The 18,315-nt window shown below is 39.5% G+C and overlaps 1 protein-coding gene across 3 annotated transcripts in view; it reads right to left on the reverse strand.

Moving 5' to 3' along the window:
- The window catches only part of LOC117339516 (serine/threonine-protein kinase 32B-like), a 155,268-nt gene that overhangs the window by 39,033 nt on the left and 97,920 nt on the right, over positions 1-18,315 (reverse strand). For all 3 annotated transcript variants that reach the window (XM_033901164.1, XM_033901166.1, XM_033901165.1), the window contains exon 3: positions 9,027-9,082. In XM_033901164.1, coding sequence (XP_033757055.1) covers positions 9,027-9,082 — 56 coding nt within the window. The remainder of the gene's footprint in view (positions 1-9,026; positions 9,083-18,315) is intronic.

Here is an 18,315-nt window from a genome sequence, read left to right on the forward strand (position 1 = left end):
AATATGATGGCAAATGGCGGTATGCAAGTTTGGCGGTAAAACGGGTGTTATAGCATGGTAAGAAATCCGTTCTGAATGAATTCATGGCGATTAGCGAGTTTGGTGGTATAACGGGTGGCAATATAACGGGGTTTTACTCCACAAATTTTGTGGTTAACCCATGCAACAATAACATAACAATAATACATATTCGTTGTATCCATATTTGCGGTTCCATAGCAACCACGAAAACAACAAAAGTTCACACACAACAAAAGTTTCATGTTATGAAATTCACTAAAGATATCTTCAGTAACAACACAATATCAATGTCTCTTAATGTATTTTTACACAAAAATCATCAATGAAGCTTGGCATATCAAATATCAACACTATTGAAGATTTTATTAGGTGTATGGGAAACTCATGAGACAAAATGCTTTTACAATGTAGAAAGAATAAAAACATTACACAGTTGAAAACTTTCAATTGATAAAAAACAGGTTTTTTTGATTTGTATTAATTTCTTTATCCGGCAATAAACTTAAGTAATTTGAATTAACATTATGAAAATAAATTATAACTAAAAATTCTCAATATTACGTCATGAGGAAATAATTTTTTCTAACCCCTTGGAGATCGTTTTTTGACAAAAATCTTCGGTGCACAAAATAAACAGGTAGAATTTTTGTTTTTCATCAATTTAAATCCAAAAATGTACCTGCGCAAATTACACAGTTTTTATGGTATATATCAGACAATAAGCCCAAACAATTGGCAGTGCTGTACAAAACTTATTTTGTTGTCCTACAAAGAGAAAGCCATCATGAAATGACTCCTGGTAGCTGAGGTCTGTACATATATAGCTGTTGATTCACATTAAGACACGGTTGTATTGTGGTCAAAACATTTACATGGGCCACAAGAATATGAATGGACAAACACCATGTTGTATCTTACATGAAATAATTTCCTCCAGATATGTGATATTTTGAACTAAGCACTCAGTTACTCAGGGGTATTTCTGTCCAATTTGTTTGGTACCTTTACATGACATTTGACACCAAGTGACAACACACACTAAATGGTAATTAAATTGACATCAAATCCAATTTGCTTCTGACAAACAGCCACCAAGGGAGGTAATTCAGTTGAATTAAAGAATTTTGGGGGGAAATTTTCTTCAACATTGACACAATGCTTATGAGAAAAAAAATGATTATCATGGATAAGTTCAAGGTCAATTTATCTGTTTTGCGCTGACATTCTATGAAATCTAATTCTCATTTTTGCCTTGATTAAAATTTGGTTACAGAACTTCAGCTCTAGATTGAGACAAATTCATCTGGAGAACATACAAATAGAAGGTATCAGATTCTATAATAGAACCCTGTTTATTGTAAAAATATGTTTGAAAATGAAACATAGTCTCTTAAGAAAAAAGAAAATATTTGTATCGGTAATCAGATATTCAGCTTATTGATTACTTAGAAATGGTGAAGAGGAAAACAACTACTGTGTTATACAGTACGACTGTATAATATAAACTTTATATGTAAATTATAACAATCTCTAAACAAGTTATATCAACTCATATTAGTCACTTTAGTCACTTTTATTACCCCTAATGGAAGTGTGTGAGGGTTTTACGGGGAGAAACTGGTGAAGTATGGAGAAAACCAACATGGTCTGGCTGGTGACCCTTGGTGGTCCTTCATGGAATCGAACCCAGACCATCAAAGTTGGTTTGGTTTGTTTGGTTTGTTTTTGTTTAACGTCCTATTAACAGCCAGGGTCATTTCAGGACGTGCCAGGTTTTGGAGGTGGAGGAAAGCTTGAGTACCCGGAGATAGATAATTGCCACTGTGTGTACCCACCACCCTATGTATACCACGTACATGCCAATTTCCTTTAAAAGCAATACGTAATTGTCTCCCTTCACCTTATATTTTATACATCTGTACAACTCAAAGAGGTACTGGCGGCCGCAATACTTTAGTCCCTTAGAGTGCTAGCCGTAACCTCAGGTGAAGATCCAAGGTGCATGGTTTAACGTTCCCTACCCGTGTTGGTTTGTGTTTCTCTGGAAGCTGAGAAACTGGCTCATCTGTGCTGTCACTGTTGTGTCCTTGGCCAAGACACTTTACCCGGATTGCTCTAGATGACATGCAACACGTCTCCCCGTATGTTGTTCAGTAAGGTAGGTGGGTGGGGTTTTGGAACCATATAATTCCTAATTTTTTGGCTGAGATTTGGCCATGAAAAGCTTCGGCAAATTTTCATTGAAATTCGTCAAGGGATTGTGGAGAATAGAAAAATGAATAGGTTGAAAATATAAATTGTTTACGAATGATGCACAAGATGGACAAAAGTGATTAGTTTACTTGAGATTTTATTTCAGTTGACCAAAAAATTTTAACAAAAATTCTTCAAATAATATAAACAATTTCGCAAATGACTAAGACTTGAACATCAACAGATCACTTAAGAATTTAGAAAGGGCCGTGATAATGTAATGTAATGTGTATTTGTTGTATCATTTTCTTGTATTAGATATTAAATTCTATTTTTAAAAAGCACAATAATATTGTGAAATACATGTATTGATCCCAAAAGGACTAATTTCAGGACAAACGAAGATTCAGTGACGCAAATTAATCTAGGTCAGTGGATGCTAAGGACTATTAACTCCATTCTTATTGCACTCTCCAGACATAATCTCCTCTTGATTGAGAATAAACGTAATTAGTTGGCCAGTCAGCTGCCCAAGGCCAGTCATTCTACCCATTCTTCATCATCCTACAGGGCATGACATTTAGAGGCTGACCATATATTCACATAAGTCAAGTTTGTCCAAGTTCTGCAGACATCTGTTATCAAATCACGTCAAGGCTATCTCTCATTCCCATTTCTCATTTTATTAGACAATCGCTCATACCGTTTCCTAGTTTCATTAAGAAATATTTCATATTACCTTGTTCTATTTTAGGTAATTCTCCATTCCCAGTTTTCATTAGATATAAATCACTCATTGCCATTCTTCGCTCTATATGACAATCTCTCATACTTATTTATTTAATTTCCTAGTTTTATTAAAGCAGTATCTCATGGTATTTCCCTGGTCTTACATCTCATTAAATCTTTGTTCCATGCAAAAATATCTTTTTCTAATTCTACCAGTCAATCTCTCATTAAATTTCTTTGTTCCAAACAGAAATCTCTCATAACATTTCTAATTCTATCAGCCAATCTCTCAATAAATTTCTTTGTTCTATAACTGGCAATCTATCATAAATTTCCTTATTCTATCAGCCAATCTCTCAATAAATTTCTTTGTTCTATTACTGGCAATCTCTCATAACATTTCCTAATCCTACCAGCCAATCTCTCAATAAATATCTTTGTTCCAAACAGAAATCTCTCATAACATTTCTAGTTCTACCAGCCAATCTCTCATTAAATTTCTCTGTCCATTACAGGCAATTTCTCATTCTATTTCCTTGTTCCACTAACATATTCTATAAAGTTGACAATGCTTTGTTTGTTGTTTGCTAGGTTTATCGCCCTGTGAGCAGCCAGGGTCATTTTGAGGCAGGGTCTCCTTGTAGTAGTTGGTGACTACCTCACTGTACAACATACAGGTGGCCCAATGTATGCCATCCAGAACAATTAAGGTAAAGTGTCAAGTATGGAGTGTCTCGAATCATGCACCTCGGATCTTCACCAGACTGAGCTATCGCAGCCCCGAGTTGGCAATGGTACAATAAGAGAATACATTCCATATGACATATCCACTCATGTGAGAACCTCTAATTAATCAACAAATGTTTGAGGACAAAATTGGAAGGAACAGATAGAGGTAAGAACCAAAAGGAATAGAAAGGCAGTTTGTACTGTGGACTTTTTAAACATTCATTGTTATGTTACACAGAATTTAATTTAGGCACTTTATCTTCATTATGGACACAGTGAAAGTACATGTATCGATACAGTTCGGATGTTCATTAAAATAAATGGAAGGGAAAAGCCATTCTACTGTGTGAAGTGATGACAGTTTCCATGGTTATTTAAGTCTGTTAGCCAAACCTTTTCTTTACTAAATTTAGAATCCATACACATCAATCTTTCTCTAGCCCATTACTTAAGCTTAAACCTTGAATGTATTCTGAAACAGTGACATTGTCTATTACAACCTATTTGGTACTTTTTATAACATTCCATTGATTATGAAGCAGATTTGGTTTGACAGTCTGTATATGTATTTACTAAGACCCAATGAAAGCATGATGGATGTGAAATGCGAGAAGCGAGTCCTTTCTCTTTAAGCTCCTAAGGTGATAGATACATCTATCACATTTAACTTCTGATAGTGTATACTGCAATACTCATGTCCTACTGTTTCTTCGGCAGAAATGATGATCTGTGAATATAATCTATGATACATGACTAATATATTTCTGTTCAAAATGAGAAACAAGACCATTATCAATATCAGTTGTTATTCTAACCAAGTCTGATAGCTGTTCATGTGTTTGCTTGCTGAGTTTATATATTGCCCTGTAAACAGCCAGGGTCATTTTGAGGTAGGGTCTCCTTGTAGTAGTTGGTGTCTCCAAACAACATACAGGGGCCTGTTGCATGCTATCAAGAGCAATATGGGTAAAGTTTGTTGTCCAAGGACACAACCATGACAGTAGAGAGCAACCGTTTCTGATCTTCTTCTTTTAAAAGACAATCTGCCACTGGTAGGGAGCATCAAACCAGGCACCTCCGATCTTCACCTGAGGTTCATCGTAGCCACTTCTCTAACCAACTCAGCTGAGGATTCAGTATGACAAATTCTCTTGATTGAAATGAACAATATTTTTGTTCAATTTTAATCTATATAGAGTTCTTTCTTAAATGTCCAGAGTTATTGATAGGACATTAAAAAATACAAAACCAACCTAAAACTGAACTAATGGTCCCATGGAGATTATCTCCCAATTGGTATTAAATTTAATTTAATGACATCAGTTGTGTAATGTAATGACATTGCCTTCTGTTTAAAGAGAAAACCAGAACCACATGGTATTAGGGGTGTCAACATGTCCTTGAAGTTTAATGATGCAATTTTAACTAATTTAATAATATCCATAGTCATTAATTTATATGCTCGTTAGCATTTCACACTGGCTGGTTTAATTTTAAGTTAGTATCATATGACAAGATAATCTAATTACAAAACAGGAGATCCCAGGATTGTGGCATTTGCCATGGTATTAACTGGTTCTATGCAAGTTTGATATTTTTCTTTACTCTTCTTCAGTTTTCTCCTCTTTCCCTTATCATCTTTTCTATTGCTATAGTTTAGGGATAAATTATGACTATGTACTTTTAATCTTCTGATCAGTTAGTTCTGATTAAACAAAGAACCTACAAATAAGTTCTGGAAAAAGACAAACGGAAAAAAAATCTAAGATTGCTATTTGTCCGCCTTTTTGTTTTTCTGATAATTCTCATAATTAAATAAGTCATTGTAGGGACCAATTAAAGGTACACCTACATATGAAATTTGAGAAAAACACATGAAACACTTTAGAAAAAAATCCAAGATGGCCCCATAACCAGCCATTTTATGTTTTTAATCAGTTTCAAGACTAAACATGCACAATCGGAAACAAGACAAAGCTACATATGTATATGCACATGTAATTTGAAAAAGCGGAAAGTACTTCCCGCGAAATAGTGATACCAAATCTCAACTTGTAAAATCCAAGATGGCCATCTTTTGACCATTTTGTTTTTCTGATCAGTTTCAAAATTAGACAATCACAACTAGGAATCAAGGTAAACCTACAACTGAAACTTTAAAAAGATCCTCCCAGACCATCTCAAGAAATAGTGATAGCTGTCACAAGGATGGCTGACAGGAAACCTGGAGGAAGAGTTGTTCAGACAAGAACAGACAATTTGGGCAAAATAATCAAATCTTAACAAGTCAAAAATTCATCAGAGTTCATATAAGCTCTTAGTTTCTGAATTGATAACTAGAATTTATATATTTCCATTAGCCAACCCCTTCTAAACTGGATGTTGATGGTTTGCTAAACATTTCAGCCAAAAAAGGGCTTGCCATATCTTTCTTTCTGAATCCAATCCTGCACTACTGACAAAGGAACATCTGAAGTAAAAGTTGTGCATTCAAGACCCAGATGGACTATTAACAGCCCCTTTGTTCATCATGTACAAGACTTTAAGCTTGCCCTATCAGAATACAATGACTTTGCCCATTATGCATGACATTTTTTGACAAACTTATAATGATGTAAAGCCATAGAGCCCAGATGAGCATATTAATCATATATCAATGAATTCTGTCATAGCTACCTAAACTAATCTATTGAAGGGAATTTCAGTTGTAGCTTTTTTGATAATTTAAAAGAATGTATTTCACAAGTTCTGCATCATAACTTGAAAACTGACACGTCGGAGAGGGCCCCTCTATATGTCTGACCCTGAACGGAACACTGACATGTCATCGAGGGCCCCCTCTATGTGTGTGACCCTGAACGAACACTGACATGTCAGAGAGAGGGCCCCTCTATGTGTCTGACCCTGAACTGAACACTGACATGTCATCGAGGGCCCCTCTATGTGTCTGACCCTGAACAGAACACTGACACGTCAGAGAAGGCCGCATGTCATCTCCTCAATTTTGTGTCTGACCCTTAAGGGTCAATTTTATAACTTAGTATCATATTGATATCAAATTGTTAGTTATTTATGCTCTTGAACAACTTTTGCTAATGTCCCATTAATATCTGCATTTATGTGGCCACTGATGATACTTATTTTGCCTCCATTTTTTGAAAAAGCTAGCTCAAAAAAATGTCTACAAGCATTTAACTTGAAGACTGATTTAAAGCTAATATTTAGGAGCACATAAATTATCATTGACTAAAATATCGTTTTTTTAAACAAGGCAAATTCCAGAGGGTTTGCTGAAGAAACACAGTACAATGTACCAAATGTGAAGAAAAGCAGTCGCATTAAACCTTGTTTGATTCCAAGCAATTTTGCCTCATAATATGTCATAACAAAATGTTCAGTGTATAGATGATAAATCTGACCTTGACATTTGACCCAATAACCATAATCATTGGTCAGTTGAAACGTTTTTGATTCCAGTCAGCTTTGCTGCATAATTTCTTAACAAAATATTTACCAGTTAAGAGATGTAATTCTGACCTTGACCTTTCGTCAGTTAATTTGTTTCCTTTATTTTGATTGTGATCAACTTTACCTCATAATGTTAAGCAGTTCAAAGATACAAACTCTGACCTTTGATTTGATGACCTTGACTTTCAATCAGTTAACTTCTTGTTATATTATGACAAACTTTGATTGACAATGTCATAACAAAATGTTTACTAGTTAAGAGCAAAAAAACTATTTTTTTTAACATTTAAAAAAAAGATGACTAATTAGCAGCCATTTTGAATCGGATCGGCCTCAAAAATTATCAAGCAGAATTAATATGCATGAGAAATCTTCATGTGAAATTTTAAAATTACTCCATTTACTTCCATCAATATTGTGTGAAACAAAACAAAAAAACTGTCACTTCACAGATGGATGTACAAATGGCCGGATGGACAGACAACATGATTACAAAAAGGCACCAGCATCTTTGATACAGGGCCCTAATCAAGTTTTTTTTCTGTTAAAGGAGAAAAACAAAAACACATTTTTTAAGGAGAGTGAAAATGTCCTTGAAGTTTGAGTGACATTGGTGGCCAAATTAATGCTCATTAGTGAGACACGTTTTCTCTTTAAGTTAGTATGACAAAATAATAATCTCATTACAAGACCATAACAAGCTAAAAACAGCCAGAATGAATTTATTAGTAAAAGCCTTTAAATATTTACGGCTTTCCCATATTTAGGGAAAAGATTTATTTTAGCTATCATTATTATTATAGTGCAGTATACCTTTCATTTTGAAGTCCCTACTTTGTTTCTTTAAACCACTCTGGACGCTCGATCTTTATCAATTTTTGGTAAAAAAACTCTAACCAACAATTAATTAATCATTCATCCACGTTAGATTCTGCCCTTTTGCCATGAGGCACATAAAAACCAAAACCCTTCCTTCCTTCCTTCCTTCCTTCCTTTAATATTTCCCATTCCATCTGCTTTCTCCTTTAAAGTATTCCTATGATTTCCAATGTTAAAATCTATTATCAATTTTCTATGCCCTGTCCACAGAATTTAATTTCTAATTTATCTTAAGGTGACAGATTTGTATAATTATCTTAGACGTTTGTTTCCCTTTTCCTTTTATACCTATGCTTTGTTAACTAAAACTAAATAGTGACCAATCTCCTCCTATTGGCCATTCTCCTCCTCAGGGACGGGTTGCTTTGTTAACTAAAACTAAATAGTGACCCTCTCCTCTTCCTATTGGCCATTCTCCTCCTCAGGGACGGGCTGCTTTGTTAACTAAAACTAAATATGAACCCTCTCCTCCTCAGGGAGGGGTTGCTTTGTTAATATGACACTGAATTCCTTTACTCAAAGGATCAGTTTATACCAAACATAAGGATTGAGTTCCGCTTCCGAGCTGCAATTTTTCATCCCGCAGGGGACACACAATTCACTTGTATACAATAATTAGCTGCATTGCAATACACAAGATCCTTTATACCAAATCAGATCAAAATCCATTTGTTCCTCATTACAATAATGTAACCTTAAACTGAACTCTTATTCCTTGATAATGCCCACACCCCTGATGTCCCTAAGGAATTCACTCCTATCGGCCTAATCAACATTGAGACATTTCCCTTAAAAAGGATACATTTTACCAATTAGGTGAGGATCTTTTCAATCATACTAATGATGTTTTTTTATTTTTAAAATACAAATTTCTCCCCCCAGGAGGAAACACACCTTACTTACATTTGAAAAATCATTTTTCTGAGTAAAAACTTGTAAACTTTGGATTTGTTTTGCCGGTGTGAGATGTGCATTATAAAATAGTACATGTATGCAGTGCCACTTACCTTTCCAAAACTTCCTTTTCCAATGGCTCGGAGAATTTGAAAATGGTCGAAGTTAACTGGAAGTAAACAAAAAAATTAATTTCATTCAGTGAATATCATACCTGGTATGTCCCATGTGAAATTCCCCCATAGCGTAAAGCTTCATCATGCCCTGTAATTTGGGTGTCATAACACCCTATTATATAAATTGAGCATCTTGCATGAGTTGCTATTTCATAGCCAAAAGTGTAAGATTCTTTTTTGTAATATAAGTCATTTATGAAAATAAATTAAGTGAAAATTCTCAAATAAGTTTCTTAAGACAGCCGAATTTTGAATCAGAAAGTATGTTTTTCTCTATAGAGATAATTACATACAGTATTTATTATGACATCATAAATTACACAAATGTCTTATATTTATGACATAAATATTTCGTGGTAGATCAGGGCTATTATGTGATCAATTATATTACAAAAACATGTGTAATAATGTCTACCTAGCAGAGTTCTCATTGGGTAATAACACCTCGCTCGCAGAGCTCTCATTGGGTAATAACACCTAACTGGCAGAGTTATCATTGGGTAAAAACACCTCGCAGACAGAGTTCTCATTGGGTAATAACACCTCGCTCGCAGAGTTCTCATTGGGTAATACTGATCAGTAATATTTGCGGGGAATTTATTTTAGCTGTATTTCAACCATTGAATATAACGCAATATCCATCAAATACTAATAAATGCATGCACACAAATGTTTGGAATTATCTACTGCAGAATATTTACAAGTCAGAGTTGTTGGAAATTTAATACCAGCATACAAGATTCGACTGAGACATGTGGAAAATATTTGCACCTCAAAGTTTTCAACAATACAGTATTTTTCTCTTGTTCTACCAATTTTGAATTAGAATTAAGGTTTGGCTTGCAAATTCGTATTCTGTTTGTTGTACATTGTATACTGCATTTGGTTACACTTGCAATGTTGTCACTAATGGACCCAGTTCTTTGGCAAGAAGGGAGAGAAAAAAGTGCTATTACAACAGAGAAATGGAAATCCTACCTGTGGGTATAAAATTGGCTCACAAACAAGCAGAGAAAAAACAAGAAGTTTTATGGTGAACAAATGATGCTGCTCAGAGGACAATAGAAACATTTTTTATTTTGTGATTTAATTAACGTGTGTAAAGTGTAATATTTACACTGCATTTCACCTAATAGGTGTCCTGATTATACTTAAATTGAGAAATTAGGATGATTACAAAACCTTTCAAAATTTTCAAATAAAAGCCAAAAGTAGATATTTTTCTTTCAAGGAAATTGGTAAATTAAAGTGAAAGCCATTTATATATAGGGATCGGACATAAGATGCAGAAATCACAAATCCATCAAAATGAAGGCCTGAATTACAATGTATCAGATTCAGAAGTAACAATAACATAAAAAAAACTAGTTTAACAAAGGACTAGTGGCCGTCACCGTTTGCTTGGCTCCTCAGGTACGTATAATGCCACAGTAGTGATGACTAAAACCTTGCCCGTGTCTCTCATCAATTAACACATCCATAGATTTCCTGTCAGTATCGCGACTTATAATTATGTTCAGCATATCAACCCTTCTGTTGACCTTGGCTATATATAAGTATATTGATTCCTACATCGTGAAAAATATATGTTTTAATTAAACTGATAAAGGAGTGTTTTCATGTAATTGTGTTTACCATTATTATCCCAACATAAACTCAGGGCTTCCAAGACTTCTTGAAAGTAGTGTCAATCTAATAGCATTTGTTAGCAATATACACTATATACATTATTGTCTTGTTCAGAGGGCACTATGATCTGATAGTGTTGTCGAGAGATGGCATAGTACCCAAGTCGTGGGGGAGGTCTGATGGTATTGTCCAGTATGGCATAGTACCCAAGTCGTGGGGTAGGTCTGATAGTGTTGTCCAGTATGGCATAGTACCCGAGTCGTGGGGGAGGTGTGATAGTGTTGTCGAGGGTGGCATAGTACCCGAGTCGTGGGGGAGGTCTGATAGTGTTGTCGAGGGATGGCATAGTACCCAAGTCGTGGGGGAGGTCTGATAGTGTTGTCGAGGGTGGCATAGTACCCAAGTCGTGGGGGAGGTCTGATAGTGTTGTCGAGGGTGGCATAGTACCCAAGTCGTGGGGGAGGTCTGATAGTGTTGTAGAGGGTGGCATAGTACCCGAGTCACGGGGGAGGTGTGATAGTGTTGTCGAGGGTGGCATAGTACCCAAGTCGTGGGGGAGGTCTGATAGTGTTGTCGAGGGTGGCATAGTACCCAAGTCGTGGGGGAGGTCTGATAGTGTTGTAGAGGGTGGCATAGTACCCGAGTCGTGGGGGAGGTCTGATAGTATTGTCCAGTATGGCATAGTACCCAAGTCGTGGGGGAGGTCTGATAGTGTTGTCGAGGGTGGCATAGTACCCGAGTCACGGGGGAGGTGTGATAGTGTTGTCGAGGGATGGCATAGTACCCAAGTCGTGGGGGAGGTCTGATAGTGTTGTCGAGGGTGGCATAGTACCCGAGTCATGGGGGAGGTCTGATAGTGTTGTCGAGGGTGGCATAGTACCAAAGTCGTGGGTGAGGTCTGATAGTGTTGTAGAGGGATGGCATAGTACCCAAGTCGTTGGGGGGGTCTGATAGTGTTGTCGAGGGATGGCATAGTACCCGAGTCACGGGGGAGGTGTGATAGTGTTGTCGAGGGATGGCATAGTACCCAAGTCGTGGGGGAGGTGTGATAGTGTTGTCGAGGGATGGCATAGTACCCGAGTCACGGGGGAGGTGTGATAGTGTTGTCGAGGGATGGCATAGTACCCAAGTCGTGGGGGAGGTGTAATAGTGTTGTCGAGGGATGGCATAGTACCCGAGGCATGGGGGAGGTCTGATAGTATTGTAGAGGGATGGCATAGTACCCAAGTCATGGGGGAGGTGTGATAGTGTTGTCAAGGGATGGCATAGTACCCGAGGCATGGGGGAGGTCTGATAGTATTGTCGAGGGTGGCATAGTACCCAAGTCATGGGGGAGGTGTGATAGTGTTGTAGAGGGTGGCATAGTACCCGAGGCATGGGGGAGGTTTGATAGTATTGTAGAGGGATGGCATAGTACCCGAGGCATGGGGGAGGTCTGATAGTGTTGTAGAGGGTGGCATAGTACCCGAGGCATGGGGGAGGTCTGATAGTGTTGTCGAGGGTGGCATAGTACCCAAGTCATGGGGGAGGTGTGATAGTGTTGTAGAGGGATGGCATAGTACTCGAGTCATGGGGAGGTGTGATAGTGTTGTAGAGGGTGGCATAGTACTCGAGTCATGGGGAGGTGTGATAGTGTTGTCGAGGGTGGCATAGTACTCGAGTCATGGGGAGGTGTGATAGTGTTGTAGAGGGTGGCATAGTACCCAAGTCATGGGGAGGTGTGATAGTGTTGTAGAGGGTGGCATAGTACTCGAGTCATGGGGAGGTGTGATAGTGTTGTAGAGGGTGGCATAGTACTCGAGTCATGGGGAGGTGTGATAGTGTTGTCGAGGGTGGCATAGTACTCGAGTCATGGGGAGGTGTGATAGTGTTGTAGAGGGTGGCATAGTACCCAAGTCATTGGGGAGGTGTGATAGTGTTGTCGAGGGATGGCATAGTACCCGTGTCGTGGGGGAGGTGTAATAGTGTTGTCGAGGGATGGCATAGTACCCGAGGCATGGGGGAGGTGTGATAGTGTTGTCTAGGGTTGCATAGTACCCAAGTCGAGGGGGAGGTCTGATAGTGTTGTCGAGGGTTGCATAGTACCCAAGTCATGGGGGAGGTCTGATAGTGTTGTCGAGGGATGGCATAGTACCCGAGGCATGGGGGAGGTGTAATAGTGTTGTCGAGGGATGGCATAGTACCCGAGGCATGGGGGAGGTGTGATAGTGTTGTCTAGGGTTGCATAGTACCCAAGTCGAGGGGGAGGTCTGATAGTGTTGTCGAGGGTTGCATAGTACCCAATCTGCAGGTGAGGTCTGATAATATTGTCGAGGGGCGGAATAGTACCCGAGCTGGAGGTGAGGTCTGTTATTGTTGTTGTTGTTGTATGATATAGTGCTTGAGCCATAGATGAGGTCTGAGGAGCTGGAGGCAAGGTCTGATAGTATTGTTGAGGGACGACTTGTAACAAAGCTAGAGGTGTCAGGGTACTTTACTATCTCTAGACAACACTATCATAGTGCCCTCAAAAGAAGGCTATATGTTTTTTGAGTACATCAAACATGTTATGTACTAAACTGCCATAGAAATGGGTGGGCTAATCACCAGGCATATAGGCTTAATATATTGTCCTATAGATACAGTACTTGTGTGAAACTCAGAAAACAGTCTGAGATTTATCAAATAAAATGATTAATTTTAGACCTATTTCGGCACTTTGAAAAGTCATTTGCAAGCAAATCATTGTTTGAAAGCTAGGTTATTTTATTGGCTTGATGTAATATGGCATAAAAATTATGTTCAGTAGTTCAGAAAATGTCTTGTATGTAATCTTTTCTTTATGGAGATATAAGTAAAGAAAAATTTTCAATTGGTTTATAACTTCTGGCAAAGATACAGTTGATGCGAGGGTATTGATTAATGTAATCAGACAAATTTCAAATTAAATTGCACATTATGTGGAAATGTCTTCTTTTGTTCACTCTCAGTAATTACCATCAATATCTAACTCATTTCTGTGTAGAGTCTTGATGTGTATTATGTTTGTCTATGATAAAAGGGTAAACTGCCTGGTAAATGCGACAACTTTGTGATTCTTTAGTACTTCCCTGATTATTCTGTGGGTGGTAGATATTAAACATTGTCTTGGTGACTGTGGTTATGGTGTAAATTACCTCTATATATCATTTGTATTCTTATGTACATGTGTCTGCTAATATCAGCTTACTGCTTAATGAGACACGTTTGTCCTTCCGCCCAACACCCACACACCTTCACTCCAGTTTCACAGAAACCCTTCATCACATACACAATTATTGATATTGTTCTACTGTCTGGCAACAAATTGCTTTCTGTTCAAAATTAACACATTCTTATGGCAAAGAAATTGCAACATACCTTGAATCATTTTGCCATAATCTTTAAGGATATTTTATGGGTTGAGAATGCACAGAATATATACATTGTGATAAAGTGCCCAGGCCATTCATACTGGAGATATGCACAAGGGAATAAAACAAAGGAGTAAAGAAGTAATATAAAATGGCAGGAAATAGGAAGACAGTTTTATTCTTTTAAGTAATTTTTGCATTCCTGAATGGGTACTGAATTTGATAATAATACTTTCATGAATGTTAGTGACTTTGAAATGGCTATGGTTTCACTTGGCATAAAAGAGGCCCATGGGCCTTAACGGTCACCCTGATTCACTCTTCCATCTATGAAGAATATTTTATTCTACCTAAGTGGGTCTAGAAAAGAAATTTTTGGAAATTTCAGTCAATTTGGTCGACCCCTTTTGGTCCCATCCCTCTAAGCCCATGGATGGTGGGGACTATATAATTTAAGGTTTAAGGTTAGAAAGTTTTTGAGAATTTGGCAATGTTTAAATGTTAACTAACAATGGATGAAGCTAGATTAGAAAAGGTCACCGAGTCTTGCTCAGGTTACCTAAAAATATATATCTGCTGAGTTCTTAGATCAGCAGGTGTTTTGAATGTCCATAAAATTGTTACTTTATCATATATTTTTGTTCCTGCCTTTTTAAAGTTTTCATTAATTCAGTGTTTTTTCTACAAATTAATTGATCTGGATCATGATTAGATAAGTAAATTGTTTGTTATCGATGAATGTCCATTTATGTGATTTCTTTATGCTCCACATTCATGCCACATAAACATGTAAGCGTTTCAGTACCAACTTTTTTAAACCATGCAAACACTTTAGGCCCTATTGTTATTGAAATCTCCATTGTTGAAAACAGCTAGCTTTAACCATGTATTCACTCTGACTAGCTCAACTAGCACGGCCATTTTTGCACTTTGGTGCCTTTCCAATGTCGCTTCTCAATGAGGGTACAGTACATTCCACTTAATGGGGTAACGCTTAATAGGGTATTTCGTTTATTGGGGTAAGAATTCAAAAACCAAAACCATTTTCTCTTGAATCATGTTTAAAAAAATTGTTTAATTGGGTTGGAAAAGTCGTATTTTTCAGTTATTCGACTACAACAATCCGACCAAAAAAATAGAAATGCTCAAATTTTCACAAAAGTCATCACGTATTTCTTTAAGTTTTAGACATTTATCAACAAATTTGAGGTTTTTAAAGTAAAACCAATTTTCATGAGGTAATACTTACCATAACTTTAGTATGCATATTCATCACTTACACCCATCTTTGTATCCCCAAAAAACAAGATTCAAAAATCCCACCCTCCCTACCGTCACATGACCTGTATCTTAATGATTACGCAACAGAGTGATCTCCCATCCTCAAAAACCTTTATGGAGCCACATGGGCAGCCAGGATAATGAGTTAAGGGGAGGAATAAAAGGGTGGGACTCCATAAAGTTATGGTAAGTATTACCTCATGAAAATTGGTTTTACTTTAAAAACCTCAATTTCATTTCAGTAATAATTACCATAACTTTAGTATGCGAATTCGTCTTACCGTAGTGGAGACTCGAAGCCAGGCAGCCCATAACGACGGCACAGCAACCCAGACGCAACTCCAGGTAGGTAGGGAGATAAATAGGTTCAAGAACCCCCCAATTTTAGCCGACAATGATTAAAAAATGGCAACTACCTCCGCGTATGCAGAGCAGGTGTACCATTGTGATGCCTGATCGCATGATAAATTAAAAAACCCTACAGATTACTGTGGAGGCACAGCCACAGACTGTGCCACCACCACCGGACCAAGAGAGTACAACCCATCTGAATGCGAAGCCAATGACCGGAGATAAAAATCTGTAAAGGTATTCTGCCCACGCCAGAAGGCAGCGGACATGACATCCTGAAAGGAGGAGCCATTGAGAAGAGCCCATGATGTAGCAAAGGCCCTAACCTCATGAGCTCTCACCTTGTAACGAGCCTGAACCTGATCATCAGAATGGTCATAAGCAAACTTGATAACCTGACAGATCCATCTGGAAATGGACTGGGAGGAGATCTCCTGCTGACCCTGCTTGATGGACAAGAAAAGCCGGGATCGAGTACCCCGCCCCCCCTTGGTTTTCTCAAGGTAAAACCTAAGTGCCCGACAGGGACAGAGCAGTTTATCCCGCTCCACAGAACCCATTGAGCCCTGCAAGGAAGGGATCTTGATAGGCTCAGGCAAGAAACCAGGAACCTGATTCTTAGCCAAAAAGGCAGGATCAGTGAGAAGGGTCACGGCAGAAAAGTTCCTAGCCCAACGGAGGCAAGAGGGGTGAGAGGACAAAGCATGGATCTCACTTCTCCTACGACCAGAAGCCAAAGCGATGAGGAACACCACCTTGAAAGTAAGAAACTTCAAGGTGGCCGACTCCAAAGGCTCATAAGGAGCACGCGTCAGAGAATCGAGCACCAGAGCAAGATTCCATTGAGGAGCCAACTGCCGTATTCTAGGTCTGTCCAACCCAAACCCCCTAATCAGGGCAGATAGCGAAGAGGATGAGCTCACCTCTGATCTACCCTGAAAGGAAAGCACACTGGCTATCGCCGTACGATAACCAGCAATTGTGCCCGGGGCAAGATTGCGATCTCTGAACAACCAAAGCAGAAAATCAGCAATCAGTTGTACAGATGCCTTGACCGGATCAACCTTCCTGCCGACACACCAATCACAGAAAATCTTCCATCTTGATTGGTAGACGGCAGAAGAGGAAGACCTAATCGATCGAGCGATGCGAGCTGACACGTCTCTAGAAAAGCCCGCCTGAGCGAGGCCTCCTGAGATAGCCTCCACGCGTGAAGGTGGAGTATCTCTGGACGAGAGTGCATCGTCCTGGACCGAGGCTGGCGAAGGAGATTCGTTCTGAGTGGGAGAATCAGAGGATCTTCCACCAGAAACGACAAAAGCTCCGGAAACCAAGGCTGCCTCGGCCACAGGGGTGCTATCAGGAGCAGGGAGTAATGATGCTTCCGAAACTTCTGCAACACCCTGCCCACCAAATTGAAGGGGGGGGAATGCATAAGCATGCATCCCCTCCCAGTCCAGAGATAGAGCGTCCACGGCCCAAGCCCTCGGATCTGGAACCGGAGAGACAAACGTTGGCAACTGATTGTTCAGGGATGTGGCGAACAGATCTATGTGAGGTCTGTCCCACACCTGACAGACTCCCTCGAAAATCGAAGGATTCAGTTGCCATTCCGTCAACACCGGTTGGCGGCGCCTGGACAGAGTATCCGCCAACACATTCAATCTGCCCGGAAGATGCTTGACAAGGATAGTTAATTGCATCTCCTGGCACAGAAGAAGAACACGGATAGCGAGGGCACACAGGATGTGGGACCTGGTACCCCCCTGCCTCTCCAGATACGCGACAACTGTTGAGTTGTCCGTAGCCACACAAATCACCTTGGATTGCAAGATCCCCCGAAGAGACTGCAATGCCAATAGAACAGACCTCATCTCAAGCACGTTGATGTGCTCGGAGAGCTGTTCCCCAGACCACTCCCCCGACCGGCAATGCCCGTCGAGGTACCCCCCCCCAACCCGTCATGGAAGCATCCGTGAACAGGGTCATAGTGGGAACGGGCTTGGACAAAGGAACCCCACGGAGAACGTTGTCCTGAAGGGTCCACCAACGGGCAAACTCCTTGACCGACTGGTCCAGAGGAATCCAAGCTTCCCAGTCCCTTGACGAAGGGACCCAATTGCCAAGAAGGAACATCTGGAGAGGTCTGATGTGAAGTCTCCCCAAGGGGACCACATCTGCCAGGGAGTTGAGAAATCCCAGGAAACTGAGAAACCAACGCACCTGGACCCGAGACCAGCCGATGAAAGTCAGGGCGAGATCCCTGGCTTTCTCGAACTTCTCCATTGGTGGAAGGGCAATGCCCTGAACCGTGTTGAAACGGTTTCCCAGGAAAACGAAATCCTGAGATGGGGTCACCTCCGACTTCTCCCTGGATGGAATGAAACCGACCTTTAGGAAGAGTTTCAGGACCAATCGGGTGTCCTGCAACAAGGATCTCCTCACTAGGTGAAGCATGAGGGAATCGTCGAAATAGATGTGAACATCTATTCCCCGAGAATGCAGGAATCCCACGACCACCTGCAGCAGCTTGGTAAACACCAAAGGTGCAGTCGTGAGCCCGAATGGCATGGCCCGGAACTGAAAGACCTTCC

The sequence above is a fragment of the Pecten maximus genome, chromosome 12 (genome assembly GCF_902652985.1).
Source record: "Pecten maximus chromosome 12, xPecMax1.1, whole genome shotgun sequence".
Lineage (NCBI taxonomy): Eukaryota > Metazoa > Mollusca > Bivalvia > Pectinida > Pectinidae > Pecten > Pecten maximus.